Genomic DNA, 17052 nt, shown 5'->3' with positions numbered 1-17052 from the left:
TTTGCTAGACTATGCGTGTATACACACGATTGAGGCTATATGTTCTCACCAGTGTTTCACTAACGTACCCACATTTCTTCCAATATTCATGGAAATGTGTATGTATACTTTGTATTAAAAACATAAAAAAATTGCGTATATAAAAATATAAAATTTAATTAAATTTGTTTATTATTTTCGGAAAATGCAAAAGCAACTAAAAATGCAATAAAAAATCACACGTTTTCCTGAAAAAAAATATATTTTTTTTAATAATTATTATTTCTAGGGTGTTGTGTATATTGCCTTGTCAATTGTCTTTAGATAATTATTTTGCCTTGTTTACTTTAGAGTTTTTAAGTTATTTATTTTCTTAGATGGCGAGATGATAATCTATAATTGGATGAGAATTGAGAGTGAAATTTTAGGGTCGCATCATATTTATTAGGAATAATTAGTTACATAACAGAGAAGAAAGATATAGCTTAGAGACCAGGGGAAAGAGAGCTAAACCTTCCGACGGCACGGGAGTAGAGCAGAGGAGAGTCAAATATATACAACGATACAAAGCGATAGAATAAGATAGTATCAAGCGTAGTAGATGTACACTTTGGACGTTATATATGAACAGTGAGATACCACGCGTTGTGTAAGTAATATTTAACGTGTTTTGTGGTTATTAAAGAAGTTTCAATTCTCGCACGAGTAAATTTAATTAATAAATGTTATAAAATATTAACAATTAAATTTATTTTGGATAATTTATTTGCCGCAATTTTCTTAAAATACTGCATCAACACCGTTGTCTCTTTAGTTAATCATTATAAATTATTCAAATATTTGTGTCCTGGGTATAAAGCCTTAAGTATAAAAAAAAACTTTTTTCTTCTTCGATTGCCTAAAAATGTGTTTTACCCATATTTTGACACAATTTCCTTCAAATTTCATCCCCACAAGTGACTCTTGTATAATGTATAAAATTTTATTCGCGCAGGAAGTGAGAATGATTTTGTTCGCAAAGTGACGGTAAAACTTTGTAGTCATCAATCACCTGCCAACGTTTTGACGAGGAGATTAGGATTTTTTCGACAGATTCAGCACCCTCCTGCAGGAACAAATTAAAAGTTTAAGATTAAGATTGGAAACAACTAAGTAGGAAGTCTTTGTATGTAATCTGATATATATAGATTCTTGTATTTTCATTTAGACTTTGGACGATTTTGAAAGATATTTATGAACTACAAAATTTTTGTTATTGGTAATATGCAATCCTTACTAACAATTACCTTTTTTGAATCGTAAGAAAAAAATATTTACTCAAAATATTATTAAAAAAAAAAAAATTCATGATTTAAATTTTTTTTAAGTGCAAGATAAATTCTATAAGCACCTAAGTAGAGAGTCTTTTTATTCATAAATTTGATTTTGAACGATTTTGAATTCCAGATTTGTGAAGAAGGATAAATAAGTATTTTAAAAACAGAAAATCGTGTTTTCATGCATCTCCTAGTGCGTAAAATAATTCGAGAATTATTTAACATACACTTAAAATTAAAGTTTTTGCCAAATAAAAAGCTTTTTAAACTCAACAATGACTCACAAATAAAATACCATATACTTAGTTTTTTTTTACATGAGTCCCAAAATTTTAGTAGTGTGGTTGTCAAAATGTTAATGTTTGTTTCTGTTTATGTTTTGCTGTGTTTATGTTAATGTTAAATGGTAAATGTTACTTATGTATGAAGTGATCCATGAGTAAGCCATGTAAATATCAAATATCAAGTTTTCTGTGAAATATATATATATATGTATATATATATATATATATATATATATATATATATATATATATATATATATATATATATATATATATATATATATATATATATATATATATATATATATATATATATATATATATATATATATATATATATATATATATATATATATATATATATATATATATATATATATATATATATATATATATATATATATATATATATATATATATATATATATATATATATATATATATATATATATATATATATATATATATATATATATATATATATATATATATATATATATATATATATATATATATATATATATATATATATATATATATATATATATATATATATATATATATATATATATATATATATATATATATATATATATATATATATATATATATATATATATATATATATATATATATATATATATATATATATATATATATATATATATATATATATATATATATATATATATATATATATATATATATATATATATATATACATGTACACATACAGTTATTCAACGTTTCATCCCTTAGATAGAAAGTTCTCGCCAAATATTATCGTTGTGCCAGGATCGTGTCAAGTGTTGGAATAATATGACCTTTTGTACCCTATAATAAGAGAACTCCTTTCTGAGGATCTTGTTATTTCAACAAAGGTTTTTACATTTATTCGCTTATATTTATTAATATCCTTATTCAGGAACATAACAAGCATTCAGACGCTCGAATAGTGAATTGAAGCCACACTCGAGATTCTAGATGGAGTTTTCGGTATTATTTTCGATACATTATATAAATAATGATTATTTTGCACAATATGGAATAAACTATGTAAATATGCGTCAAATTTTTCTGTTTTTTTTTACTTGTGGTCACTATGATTATGTTTAACTTAATACATAATATGGTAAACTAAAAACCTTTGGGTTAAAAAAAAATCATCGATATCCTTTAATTTTTAATGTTTTCAGAGATATATGATAGTTCCTATATAATAAAAAAATCATAGCATATTGCGATTCAGAGTTTGGTGATTCTTTTTTTTGACGGCTGTAAAATTGTTTCTTTTCGACTAATAATGTTACTTTTATCGTGTGTTTCTATTCCACTGCAATGCAGTATTAGAGAGTATTACTGTGAGTAGTATGACTGTGAGTAGTACTACTGTGAGCAGTATTACTGTGAGTTTTATTACTGAATTACCATAATATAACATTTAAAATATTTCAATAGAAAAACACTTGTTTTTTTTGATAATCTATAAATAAAATAATTTTTGGGCTAATCGAAGAAATAATAAAAAATCTTAATAGGGACACATATGTCAGTGGACATTATGAACACGTCAGACGACATACGAAGGCTGATGTTTCTTTTTGCTCCGCGATAATAAAGTTTATGTGTAAACATGAAGATAAAATCATAGCTTCCGAAACTAGATGTTTTCATCAAATGAAATATAACTCAAGTAGTAAAAAAAAATGTTTCACTTTCAAAATTTCATCATGTCTTACCACAGAGTGAATTCCGAAACAATAACTAAAAATGTTATTTTAATACAAAAATTGGTTTGGCAGATACAATACATTTAATATAAAATCAGATTTTTAGATAGAAGTTCCTTAAATCCGATCATCTTGCTCATGTTACAAAGTTTTCTACAGTTTCTCAAGGATTTTATAAGGGTCCTAAGACGGTGAGACCTGTATCCTTCCAATATCGGCGCCTATTCTAAAAATGTATATCGACTACCCTTCCAATCGAATCCAAATCAGAAAATATAATATGGGTAACGAAATACATACTCCGCAGAACCTATATTCTGCAATTTGAATAAAGATTTTGTAGTACCCACTATTTGTGTTTTATAGATATCCGTTGCGATGAATATATTCATGCGGAAGTAAAAATATAATATCAATATTTTTTTATTGATATCTCAACGTAGATGAAGAAGAATATGGAATTTCATTAATTGATTCGGCAGTGACTTTGTGGTATAACCTATCCATTTTTAATTAAATTTTTACTTAGTAAATACCACTATTTCTTAAAATACCATCAAAATTACCGTAATACGGTGTTTGAAAATGATCCAATATCACTAAAATTACCGTAATACGGTGTTTGAAAATGATGCGGAATGCATCGAAACACTTCAGTAAATTTTAAGAAATAGTGGTACTTACTAAGTGAAACTTTAATCGAAATGAATATGAATGTTTCGGTATTTACAGGGCTTACAATTTCTCATTGGCTGGTTAAAATATTTTTTATACACTGTGTAACATTCACTATTCTAACCATGATTGACAACTACACTACTCATATTTAGGAAGTTGTATTTATGCTTCAATTGACACCTTCTCTCACTTGCCAGCTTTCGGCACCATCTATGGATGAGCTTATTGAGTTATTTATAAACAGAGACCTTTATGAAATATATGTAAGATTTTTTCTTATTCATTTTACATACTAAGAGACGCTTGAAGACATCAATTGAATAATGTATTTAACACAGGTATTCAGACCAGTTATTTATTTACAATATTTTGAGTGTCAGAAAACCTTTGTTACAAATCTATGTTTGTCCACTTAGGAGTTAAATCTACTGATGTATCGATAAAAATGAACAAGAATAGGGAAATCTGGACATTTACAGGGTTTACAACCTGTCATTGGTTGATTTGAGTCATCACTTTAAACACTGCGTAACATTCATCACTCTACCCACGATTGACAATCACACTTATCAACTTCTGGAAGTTACAATTTTGCTTTGATTGGAAAGATCTTATACACGGTAGGTACTTGGTCGGCGACCACTTTATACGCGTGTAACATTCACCAATTCTACCCATTATTGACGACAAAAGTACTCAAATTCAATATTCTTCTTCATGTTTGATGAGATGTCAAAAAATAATATGAAAAATACTCCTATAATTGGAGATAATCTAGATTTGTGAACAAGTATTTGGACACACTCAAAATGTTGTAAAAGTATTGTTATTATTACTTGGAAAAATAAATCCTCATTTCATTTAAATCCCACGGTATAGTAATAACGTAAACCACATCTGTATTTGGTCCAATACTACGCAAAGTGAATTGCGTTTTCTCTGCCAACCGAACGGAGAAATTGTTATTTGAACGTCAAATTATTACATTTGCTCATCGTAATTTTCTACATTCATCCCTTATTTGATCACGTGCGGTGCTATTATGTGAATTGAATCGTACCAAAGGTCATGGGTTTTTATTCGCAAGTTCAAAACCAATAATTAATGTTTTTAGGTCATAAAAATACACCATGTAATAAAATCCCCTGGCATTGAAAAAAAAGACACTGGAAATGTTTGAATGAATATTATTACTCATCAATAATAATAGTAAAAATGCCTTTACAAGTTGATTTCCTGGTCGAAAATATAATTTTCTCTTCAAAATAAGAATCTGTAAATTGCTAATTCATGATGTATTTTTACCAGTTTTCCTTGAATTATTTTATAAAAATCTTAAAGCGTTTTAAAGTTCTTAAGAGTACGGGTATACCAATTTATTTTCTATATCTATTTTTCCATTTTTTATTTTTTCTTACATACTATTCATCCTCTTGTTTCCTTTTTATAGTTAATTACTATTTTATATCAAACACTTATTTGTAATTTTAATAAACAACGGTTTAAAAATCCCCATGGATCTTTCTCGAAAGACGTCTATAAGAAGATCAAAGAATTCATGGACGCTACAGAAAGATAGCATAATTCGAAGGCTTGGCCAAGGAAACGTTGTTCATGATGAAATGACCTACAACCTTAGAAAGAGGAGAGCTCCAACGGTCTACTTAGACAATAAAGTCAGAATGGAACCAGGAAGAATAACAAGAAATAAAAAATGCTTTTTTCTCTTGAATCATGCAATCATGGATGATGTGGCCAATTTACAAGCCTGAGAAGAACCTGAAATGTAAGACTTAACACTTTGCCTCCATTAAATAAACGATCAACTTCACTTTTTTTACAAATCACAAATCTGGATTATCTCCAATTATAGGAGGATCTTTGATGAGATGTCAAGAAAAATCAACTGAACTTCAATTTGACCATCACCATCATTGCAGTGCCCTATGCACCGTTGAATGCGAATGAGGGTGAAATTAATGATTGACAAGTAATTTAATCAAAGAGCACTGAACCATTTCAAAACAATGTTTCCTTACAGTAAATTTAATTTAAATTGTTATCAAAATAGACGCGCTGATATTTACTATTTTGGGAGTCGATGCTAATTGATTCGATAATTAGAGGTTTTGTCTGGTTTAAAGTTTGGAGAATCACGTTCCGCTTGTAAGCAAACTGAAGGCTTCGATTAAAAACACCTACTAAAATTTTCCGCTTAGCATTTCATTTTAAACACATTTAAATTAAAAACAATGGAGTAAAAAAAATTAACTATCAACATTTTGAGTGTGTATTTGAGTGAAATTGAAGTATTTTTGTAAATAATAAAAAAACAAAATTTCTCTTAAAAAAAAATCATCACGGAGGTGGAGTTCCACTATTAGATCTGACAAACTCGTGTATTATACTAACCGTTCATATATATATACTTATATGTATATACATACATAAAACATGAATAAATATGATACAATATTTGGTTTTATCGCGGTCCATTCACTGACCCGTAACGCTCCAGACGCGGTTCTCAGTTGCGCTTACAACTCACACCGATAGATAGCGCATGGGTCATAAATTACCCCTTACTCCCCCCCCCCTCGCCGCCCCGCACAAATGGGTTTGCGTCCCGGATGGCAAGATGAATGCATAAAAATATAACCAGAAATTACGGGTTAAAAAATATGCACATGTTGTGAATAAGTAATTCGGGAACTGAATTGTTCGCTTGTGTTTTGTAGTTAGCCCAATCGAGACTATAGAAGCCTGAAGAAAAAAAAACAACAAAGAAACCGTTTATTTTAGTTATTTATTTTTTTACGAAAATGTTAATAATATTAGTATATTACCAATCATCGAGATTTTTATGTCTACCGGTTTCGAGACGTACCCGTCTCTTCGTCAGGACAATCACTACCACAGCATACGAACAATTTTACCCTTCACTACCATAGCACTATTTACTCACTTAAAACTACACAAAATGTTTAACACATTGAATTTTTGGTCGACCCGAAGACCGACATGCACTAAAGGTTTCAGCACAAACATGCGTTACGAGCCGAGGTTAAACATGCACTACCTAGCAAAAACTCGGCTAGTTAAATACTTTAAATATTAATAATATTGAGAATAGTATATTTTTGTATTTATTTATATTTTATTTGACTGATGTAACATACACTTTATAGAATAAAAGGACGATTTAAATATCCAAATAAATCTCTTGTATGAGACACTTTTTTGAGATTATTAATGTAAACACGACTAGTTTTGAGAACTGCAGATTTTCTCGAAACTCGTCGTGTTTATGTCACTGTGGTTAACTTGAACGTGAGAGTTTTACTTTATTGTGTTCATTTTATGTTTTAAGATATATATATATATATATATATATATATATATATATATATATATATATATATATATATATATATATATATATATATATATATATATATATATATATATATATATATATATATATATATATATATATATATATATATATATATATATATATATATATATATATATATATATATATATATATATATATATATATACTTGTTTATTGTTTTGGCATTTATTTTGTGGTAAGACATGTTGAAATTATCAAAGAAAACACTTGTAAATGTTAACTGACCTGAAGATGGAAGCTCAGCTTCCGAAATAAGTTTTCATAAATTAATTCATGTGGTAAGAAAAAAATTGTTTTCTTAAACTTACTTCTTTTACTTATTTAACTTCTTGAATAATGAGTTGCGTATTAATATGGTTGGTCTTGCTTTGAACCAATATCTTTTAACAAACCAAAATAGTTTTATGTACTTTTAATCTTATTTACACAATTGGGTAGATAACTATAAACATAAATATGAGATCATAAATGAAATTCAATAAAAATATCGAAGAATCTGAATTTTTTAAAAAGTCGTCCACGTGGGAGAAAGAATGTTTTTTTTTATGTTTTCATTGTATTTTATATAATAATATGACATATGAACCATAGAGGCTGGTAAACATCACCTTTGCTATAAAGACAGTTTGCACATTTAATTTTAAAAAATATGCTGTGCCGTTAATCGTCCAATTCGGTTATTTTAACCGATTATTTTGTTAATATTGCCTGTTTTTCCCTTCGCTACCTTAGTGTGAAGGTGGTAGATAGCAAGTTATTTGCGCGACGTTTTAACGACGCTTCAAATGCTTCTGAGAAAGCTCTCGAGACCAAGACTGCAAACCTTTCAAACTCGCAATAAAGTTATCGCGGAGCAAAAAAAAATATCAGCCTTCATATGTCGTCTGACTATTATATCGCTTCAGGTACTAGTTCTATATCGCTTTAGGTACTAGTCCAGGTTAATATTGAATAAATATTAAAGTGAAAAAAATCATCTGTATTTATTCGACCTCTACCTAGTAATCGAGCCTCGGACCTCCAGTGCGATAGTCAAGCGTGCTGAATATTACACTACGTAGGCGGAGGAAGTTTTTAAATAAACGTTTATTTGAATATACATACGTATGTATGGAAAAAAATCTCTGTCACGCATTTTTTTTTAGTTCGTTTTTATTTTTTATTTTTTATAGAGTCCAATATGTTTGGTTTTATTTTTAATTTATTTAATATTTTTTTTTATTTTATCTAACTTACCATCACGCAGCTTCCCTAAAGAGGTAGACAGAGAAAATAAAATGCCACACCACTTTGTCTTTGCAAGCTTTTTTGGCCTCTTCTTTATTCATGCATCTCCTCATATCATACATACATACATCTAAGAACTATTTTAAAAAATCCTTTATTTATCGAAGTTGTGGGAAATTTAATGAATGTTGTACCCACCTTGATATGTTCTACTCTAATATTTTTTTAAATTTAAAGCTAAATTGTTCGAAATATTATAAACCTAAAAAGGTAATTCTATTCCCTGTCCTTTCCTTTTCTTCTTTTCCTATCTCTTCCATCTCCTTTTCTCTTTATCCCATCCTTGTATCATATCTCTTCCTTTATTTAGACCTCTCTTATGCATAGTTGTGAAGAACTGTAATTGGTACTCATGATTTTATTTTTTGTATTCTGATGTACATAATATATATTGTAACTGTTGTTCTTCCTTCCAATAAAATAAATTAAATTAAATTAAATACCCATCGATTATTTCGACTCCTGATCTGACCACTTTCAAGTGTTATAAGTACTTAACATTTTTTATTTAGATTCATCATTTTTCATATTCCAAACATATCTGGCTTAAAATATTAATTCTGTACAAGAAGATTTATAAATAAAAAAAATATTTTTATTTTTTTAAATATATTTTTCCACTTTCTATTTACAATTACAATTTCAATTTATTTCATTTCTTCATTGTAACGTTAACTGCGAGTGCTTTTATGTTTCATTTAAATTAAATTAAAAAGACTTCGTAAAAATAACAACCATTTAGCCCAATGTAATAAATCAAACAGAATAATTCAACTGACTCAAGCGGAAGTGAGTTAAAAGATGCAGAAACTCTTATTAAGCAAGTCAGCATTTAAAAAGATAGCAAAATATTCCCACGGCTCCCATTAGCAAGTACCTACTAATAAAAACGGAGCAAAAATATACTTTTGAAATTTCACCTAACCCTTTCTCTAAATGAGTATAAGAAAATATTAAAATAATAATAATAATTTGAAAAGATTTTAAAGAAATTATAAAAACATTTTAATGTTTAACTTTTTTTTTTAAATAAAAGAGATTTATTTGTGTTTTTAGTATTTACACAAATATTTCAATTTCATACTATTTCTGTGAGCCTAAGCGGCTCATTATTAGAAATAGGTATCAAATTGTCTTAGAGTGGGTTCGAACCGAGAAACTCAGACTTAAGAGTCTGCGACACTAACCACGGGACCATAACCCAACACATATGAAAAGAAGAAAATCCGAAATGCAAACGATATTTAACTAACTAACTGACTAACCATCACGCCGCTTCCTCGCAGGGGTAGGCAGAGAGAATATAATTCTGTCTTTGCAAACATTCTTCGCCTCTTCCACGTTCATGTATGTCTTCACACATACCCGCCGATGTTTTAGTTAAATTTCCTCATTCTAGTAATAAACTTCCTCCAACGATATTTTAGTCATATTAAATTTCAACAGGCTTTGTACGATAACTCCACTTCTTTCTCCATTTGTAAAATATTTAGGATACTTAAAAAAATTATTTAACAATACCTTTTCTTCAAAATGCAACAACACTTTCTGCCCTGAAGCGGGCAAATATTCAGTTAAAAATATTCCGTATTTGCTGGGATATAGTACATTTTCTGTGCATTCCGAAAACGTGCACAACTGAAAATTGTCGATTTTTTAAATATGACGTTGTTGAAAGGAGTGAGCGAAATTTTCCCCTCTCTATAATTAAATAAACTTAGGATTATATCACTACGTCTCCGTAAAACTAGTGATCAAGTTCATACCATATTCATCTGTTGCAATTTTCTATGCATCATTATCGGGTGGGTACATATAGGGGTTCAGAAGAAAAAGATTTACAGGTATGCAAAGGTGTTTGAAAGTAACCATATATCGGCTTTGTAACTTATAAATTGTACTAAATTTATATAAGTAAAAATCGTCCTGACCCCTGGATTCATACATTCTACGATATAATAACGATATTTATGTATTTCATTATACAACAGATAATTTTTGCGTTGGCAAGTGTATGATAAGACTATTAAAATTTATTACGCTTTTAATGCTTTCAAAGCTCATCGGTTCCAGATGTATTTTTTTTAAATATTTGTTTTGAAAAATATGTGTCCACCAAAAAAATTGGATACCATTTCTGTAAAAAAATATATAAAAACATTTTTTTTGCTGTTTAAAAAAGGTATTTAAAACAGAATAATATAAAATGTATTTATACGCGATTCCTCAAATTGCACAAGAAGTTAATTTGAAAAATATGTGTGTATAAGTTCTTAATCTTATTCCGGCATTCCTTCTGCTAAAATATAAATTATTTGAGTGAAGGAAAAACGTTTGATGTGTTTACATCACTTTTTCTCTTACGTTCTCTTAGCATGACTGCTAGCATACTCCTAGTACCGGCACATGATACATTTTGTAGGTATCCGGATGACAGATGCAATTTACGCTGACGAATAGCAACATAGCACGATTCGCTAACGATATTTATCAGTTGTGCAAAACCTCGTAAGTTACATTTAAAAAAAAAGTTTTAAATATTTGCATAAAAGTACTTTAAAACTATTATGAAACCATTCATTTGGAATAAGGGACTGTTGTTAAAAGTGTTTTTATAACTATTGAAAACAAAACATGTTACAGACATATTGTTGATGAACAAATTAATACGGCGTCAGTTGCGGCGTGGTAGCCTTTGCACCATCTCCTTGCAAGTTGATTAAAACAATAATACTATTATTTTTAATTCAAATTTAATTTGGTATGTACCACTGTTTCTTTATAACTATTTTGACACATGTTATGATGCATTGCTAATCATTTTTCAACACTGCATTCAAATACTATGTTTGAAAATGATGCGGAATTCACCGAAACATGTGTCGCAATAGATTAAAAGAAACATCGGCATTTGTCAAGTAAAAATTAAATTAAAAATTGGATAGATATTGCCATAAGTGACTTCAAAATCAGTAAATGAAAAATAATATGACTAAGAAAACACCTTTTTCTATTTTTATATTTTGCTATATTTTAAGGTTTAAAAAATAGTTTTATTTTATTTTATGAATTACAATGAGGTATAAAGAAAATAAGACATAAAGACCAATATGATTAAGTTAATATGATTAAGGAAAAAATGATTTATAAAAAAATAATACTTATTAAAATATTATTTTGAGAAACAAAAAGACTTTGTTTTTTGATCCACTCACATTTTTACAAACAACCAACTAGTTTTGTACATTAAACCCTGAAGAGGGCAACAGGTTGTTGCCGAAACAAGTTGGTTGTGAATAAAAATGTGAGTGGATCAAAAAACAATGTTTTTTTTATTTCTCAAAATAATTTATCAATATGATCCACAAAGTTAATGCTTTCGATATTCAAAACATATTTATATATTCGTTTTGTGATTCTTCATTTTATAACATATTTGAAATAAAAGGACCATTACTATAAAGCAGTTTAGAAATCACAAACTTACCTCGTTTTGAAATGAGATACCAAAAGCTCTTTCAGCGGATCAGAAGCATAATTTGTTACCCTTAATAATTAAGTTATTCGATACTGATACAAAGCAAGTGAACTGAGAGCGTGAGCGCACAAGTGTGACGGTGAAAATATAAAATTTACGTCATATGAATAATTTATGCTGGAACCATTTGGATGATTCAAAATTAAATAAAATAGGAATAACCTTACCTAAAATAAATTATTTGATATTTGACCTATATTTAATAAAATAATAATAAATATTTATTTGAATAAGCTTAAATTTTTATTTGTCCAAGTAATTATATTATTACTAAAAAAACAATGATTCACATGCTTATACGTATATTTACCGTTATTTGAATATTTCCTTTAAAATAAATAAACAAATTTACATTTTACTAAATATTTATTGATTTTAAATAAGATTTTTTTAAGATTTAAAAAAAAAACACTAGCACACACACGCACACACAAACACACACACACACACACATACATGCACATTATGAATTCCATCTCCTTTTACTATTAGTGTATTGTTGCTGCTTTTAGTCTTTCAGTTGTTTATTTTATACTATTTACATTTATTATTTTTTTTATTTTATAAAACGTTTAAACTTTTGAACCTCAGAAGTTTGCATAACCCCAAAAATGGAAAAAGATATATTTATTTTTATTTTTAGTTTTTTTCTCCTCCTTACGACATTTATGTTTATTTTTTGTTTTTAATTTACAACATTTTTTATTGTATTATCTGACCAACTAAGATATTCAAGTTTAAATGAAATTAAAAATATTTATTTGGTCATCATAATATCTTATTTGAAGATGTAAGTAAATTTCAAACATATTTTATTTAATTTATAAATGTCTATATTATTTTCTATCTTAAAAACAGTCAAGATTCAAAGACCCTTTCAATTGTTTTCATTAGAATAGACACCTGACAATAAAACACTTTGAAATAATGAAATTCGTTGTGTTTTTACTGTAGTATTTTATTTGGTTTAGATCAGTACTAAATATTACAGGAGAGCATTCAATGGAGAAAGGTTGGATATCCGAATAACCGAAGAGCTTTAGGGTTTTTCGAGAACGAGAGAAAGTCAAAGTTTACTTTATCAATTGATTTTGTATACACCTTATTCGTCAAGAAAGCTTTACACAATATCCTCCACCCCCAGGAAGCCACTCCATTTTTTAAATTTATTATATCTCGGCTGTTAAGGTGTATCCTTGAATTATATTACTTTGTTTTTCCTATTATCCTTTTCGAGTTTTACATTTTTTATATGGTAAAATTCTAAATGAAATCCGTAATTTTTTATTGAATTACACGGATTTTGATTTTTCGAACACACAGTACGAAGCTTTCTTCTGAATTTTATATTTCGTTATTCAGTAAAAAACAAACCTTTGATTTGACAAGAGAAAAAATAAAAGCCAAAACTCAAAATGTGTTGATTTTTATGGCAGGACATGTTCTATGTATTGACGTACGTATAATCAACTCAATAACAAAAAATTTAAAAACATTTTGAATGTGTCCAAAGCATCTTCTCCGCAGGGGTAGGCACAGATAATATAATGCCACACCACTCTGTTTTTGCAAACATTCTTCGCCTCTTCCACGTTCATGCATCTCCTCATACATACCCGCCGATTGTTTCGACTCCTAACCTGACCGCTTTCAAGTATTTGGCATACCTGATCGTACCAAGTTTTTCTTGGTCTTCCTCTGCTCCTTTTTCCAAATACATTCGCCTCATATTTTTTTACCGTTCTTTCCTCACTCATTCGTTCTAAATGTCCACACCATCTCAACACACCTTTCTTAATTTTATCGATAATGCTTCTCTCAGCTTTGCATTACTTCCTTAATTCACTATTCGAAAATCTATCATACATCGTTTTGTCGCACATTCTTCAGAGAGATCGAATTTTGACTGCATTCAGTCTACTTTCATCCTTCTTTTGCCAACTCCATGTTTCACTTTCAAACATTAGGGTCGGAACCAGGACTGCGTAGTGTAATGCCAGTTCAGCTTTCGCATTTTCAAAAAACTAAATTTAATTTTCAAACTAAATGTGAAAAATTCAACTGAATTAGCATTGAAATTCAATCAACGGAATTCGGTGTCATTTTTTTATTGCTTCGAGTTTAAAAAAAATTCAAATACTAAATCTCTGGTTGGCGGCGCGATTGATTCCGTCAGCCAATCACAAATGCGAGTCACGTTTGTATTTGGAACGACCGTTCGTGATTCAAATTTATAAAGAGAGACGATACGATCGGAAGACAAAGGGGAAACAAAATAAATAAAGTCATTGTATGGAGATTTACAAATTATTATTCAAAAGTTTTGTTTATTTATTTTTACTGTGTCATTATTGAATCATGAGTTAATTTTATTACCCAAATAAATTAACCCTTCGTTAGTCGAAACTGAAAAATACATTTTTTGCACTATGTATTTAACTCCTATACCAATGAACCTGGAATACGATACAGGTCACTCTTTATTCATTTTTAAAAACAATCACGTTGACGCTATATCAAATCAATGATGTGTGAAAAAAGAAGAAGATATACACGATTTGAATGTAACAAATTAGAATTAACGTTTTTTTGTACCATTTTGTATTTAAAATTTAATTGATCTACCCTTCAATAGTATCTGAAGCACACGACTTTTAACTTACAATTAACGTAAAATTAACGATGAAGTCAACACCACATCGATCAACCGCTGTGTCATGTGTATCATTGTGTGCGGCTAAGGTTCAGAAAAGAATAAGTGCTGTGGTATTTAAATTTCTTATTAATTTAAAAGTTTACAATGCATATGTATATTATTATTTGATTCGGTATTAACTTAGTGAAATATAATTTGGATTTATATGTAAAAACCAAATATTTGTATGGTAAAATACCACTTTTTGAGATCGTTAATGGAAACATGACTAGTTTCGAGAACTAAAGTCGTTCTCACTAACAGTACCTATGTATTTTCACATGTTAAAAACATCCGTCATTCTCAAAACTTGTGTTATTTACATTAATAAATTAAAAAGTAGTATTTTGCATATGCTTTGTTTTAATATTTAAAGTATATTATACATCATTTCGACAAATCACGCCATGCATTTACTTGCAAGTATACATATATTTTCCTTGCAATTAAATAAAAATAATTATAATAATCATATTCATTATTTAAATAGGTACTTCCATTTTTATAAAATATCGTCTTATGGGCGTTTTACATTTTTTTTATGTATGTCTTTCTTCAAACGAACTTAATTCAAATCTTAATGCTGACCTAAATGTAAAAAAATAAATAACAATACATTAAAAAAAATTACTTTTTTTTCAGATAACTAAATAACACTGTAATTTAGTAATCTGAATAATTTAAAAAAATAATTTAAATTTAAAATTTAATTTTTTTAATCGTTTTTTTCAGAAGGCTATTCACCTTACGGAAATAACAGGAAATATCCTGTTATGATTTTCATCCACGGAGAGTCCTTCGAGTGGAATTCTGGAAATCCTTATGATGGAACAGTCCTCGCAGCCTACGGACAGATCATCGTCGTCACTATTAATTTCAGACTGGGAATTTTAGGTAAGGGAAATAATTTTGCAGTATATTCAAATCTTTGTTTACAAATCTCGGTTTGTCAACTTAGAAATTATTTATATTGATATCTCAGCATAGATAAAGAAGAATATGGAAATGTCACGACCTGTCATAACCTGGTTTAAGTGATCACACACGTAACATTTCACATTCTGCCCATGATTGATAAGTATGTAACATACTAATTTTTTATATTTTAACTGACTTTTCACATGCCGTTTCTCAGCACCATCTATGGTTTAGTTGAGTAATTAATAAAAATATATTCCATAGAGGTCTCTGCCAATAAGTTGAAAATTGACAGTCATCATACGAGACACGTAGAACGGCAGTTTATAATTGCCAACACGAATGGATTTATGTATTTATTTTAAATCAAACACAGATTTTTGAGTCAACTAAGTTGTATATATTTTATTACAAAGCGAAACAATTGTCACAATATACATATATATTTATTTTTGTGTTTTTGTTAATAAAATACAACTTAGTAGACTCAAAAAATCTTGGTTTGATTTAAAATTAAAACATAAATTAAAACGGAGTTCTACAAATTAAACGCCAAATCAATAAATAAATAAATAAATAAAAAAAAAACAAAAAAAACAAATGGATTTAATTTCAACCCCGTCTGCTTTCGTTTCAGGTTTCATGAAGCCAAGCATTTCAGAGCACACCATAGGCAACTTCGGTCTGCTGGACCAAGTGGCTGCTCTCCAGTGGGTGAAGGATAACATAGCAGCCTTCCACGGAGATCCTGGCTCCGTCACTCTCGCTGGACATGGAACAGGAGCTGCTTGCGCCAACTTCCTGATGGTGTCTCCCGTCGCCAACGGTAATACTCCGATATTCTGAATATCATGTTTACACATCCTATTATTATACTAACACTCTCATTACCATTCAAATTTTCGAATACCACATTTTGGTTTTACACAAAGTGAATGGTGAATGATAAGGAGATTATTATATAACCATAGTACAAAGTTAAAAATATTATGTTATTTGTTAAAAATTTTGAGCTTTTGTAATTTTTTGATGAATAATGATATCAGATTATTTTAAGTTAAAATTTTAAATTATAATTTTTTTAAATACGGGAAATACATTTTCAATTTAAATATCAAATAGTATTTCTAAAACATCTATTGTGTCACGTGTTACGATTAATCCCACGTTATTTTCAAAGAATTGGAAAATAAATTAAAATAATATCCA

The 17052-nt window shown here is 28.5% G+C and overlaps 1 protein-coding gene across 1 annotated transcript in view; it reads left to right on the top strand.

Annotated features, from left to right (window-relative positions):
- Positions 1-17052, top strand: part of LOC148301098 (neuroligin-4, Y-linked-like) — a gene marked incomplete at its 3' end in the record, with an annotated part of 64028 nt that overhangs the window by 32657 nt on the left and 14319 nt on the right. Inside the window, exons 3-4 of the mRNA XM_088273828.1 lie at positions 15658-15819; positions 16481-16669. Coding sequence (XP_088129954.1) covers positions 15658-15819; positions 16481-16669 — 351 coding nt within the window. The remainder of the gene's footprint in view (positions 1-15657; positions 15820-16480; positions 16670-17052) is intronic.

This window comes from Brachycentrus maculatus, unplaced genomic scaffold (genome assembly GCF_059751285.1).
Source record: "Brachycentrus maculatus isolate JH-2025_06_01 unplaced genomic scaffold, ASM5975128v1 h1tg000610l, whole genome shotgun sequence".
In the NCBI taxonomy this organism is placed as follows: Eukaryota; Metazoa; Arthropoda; class Insecta; order Trichoptera; family Brachycentridae; genus Brachycentrus; species Brachycentrus maculatus.
This window is presented reverse-complemented; position numbering and strand designations above follow the sequence as displayed.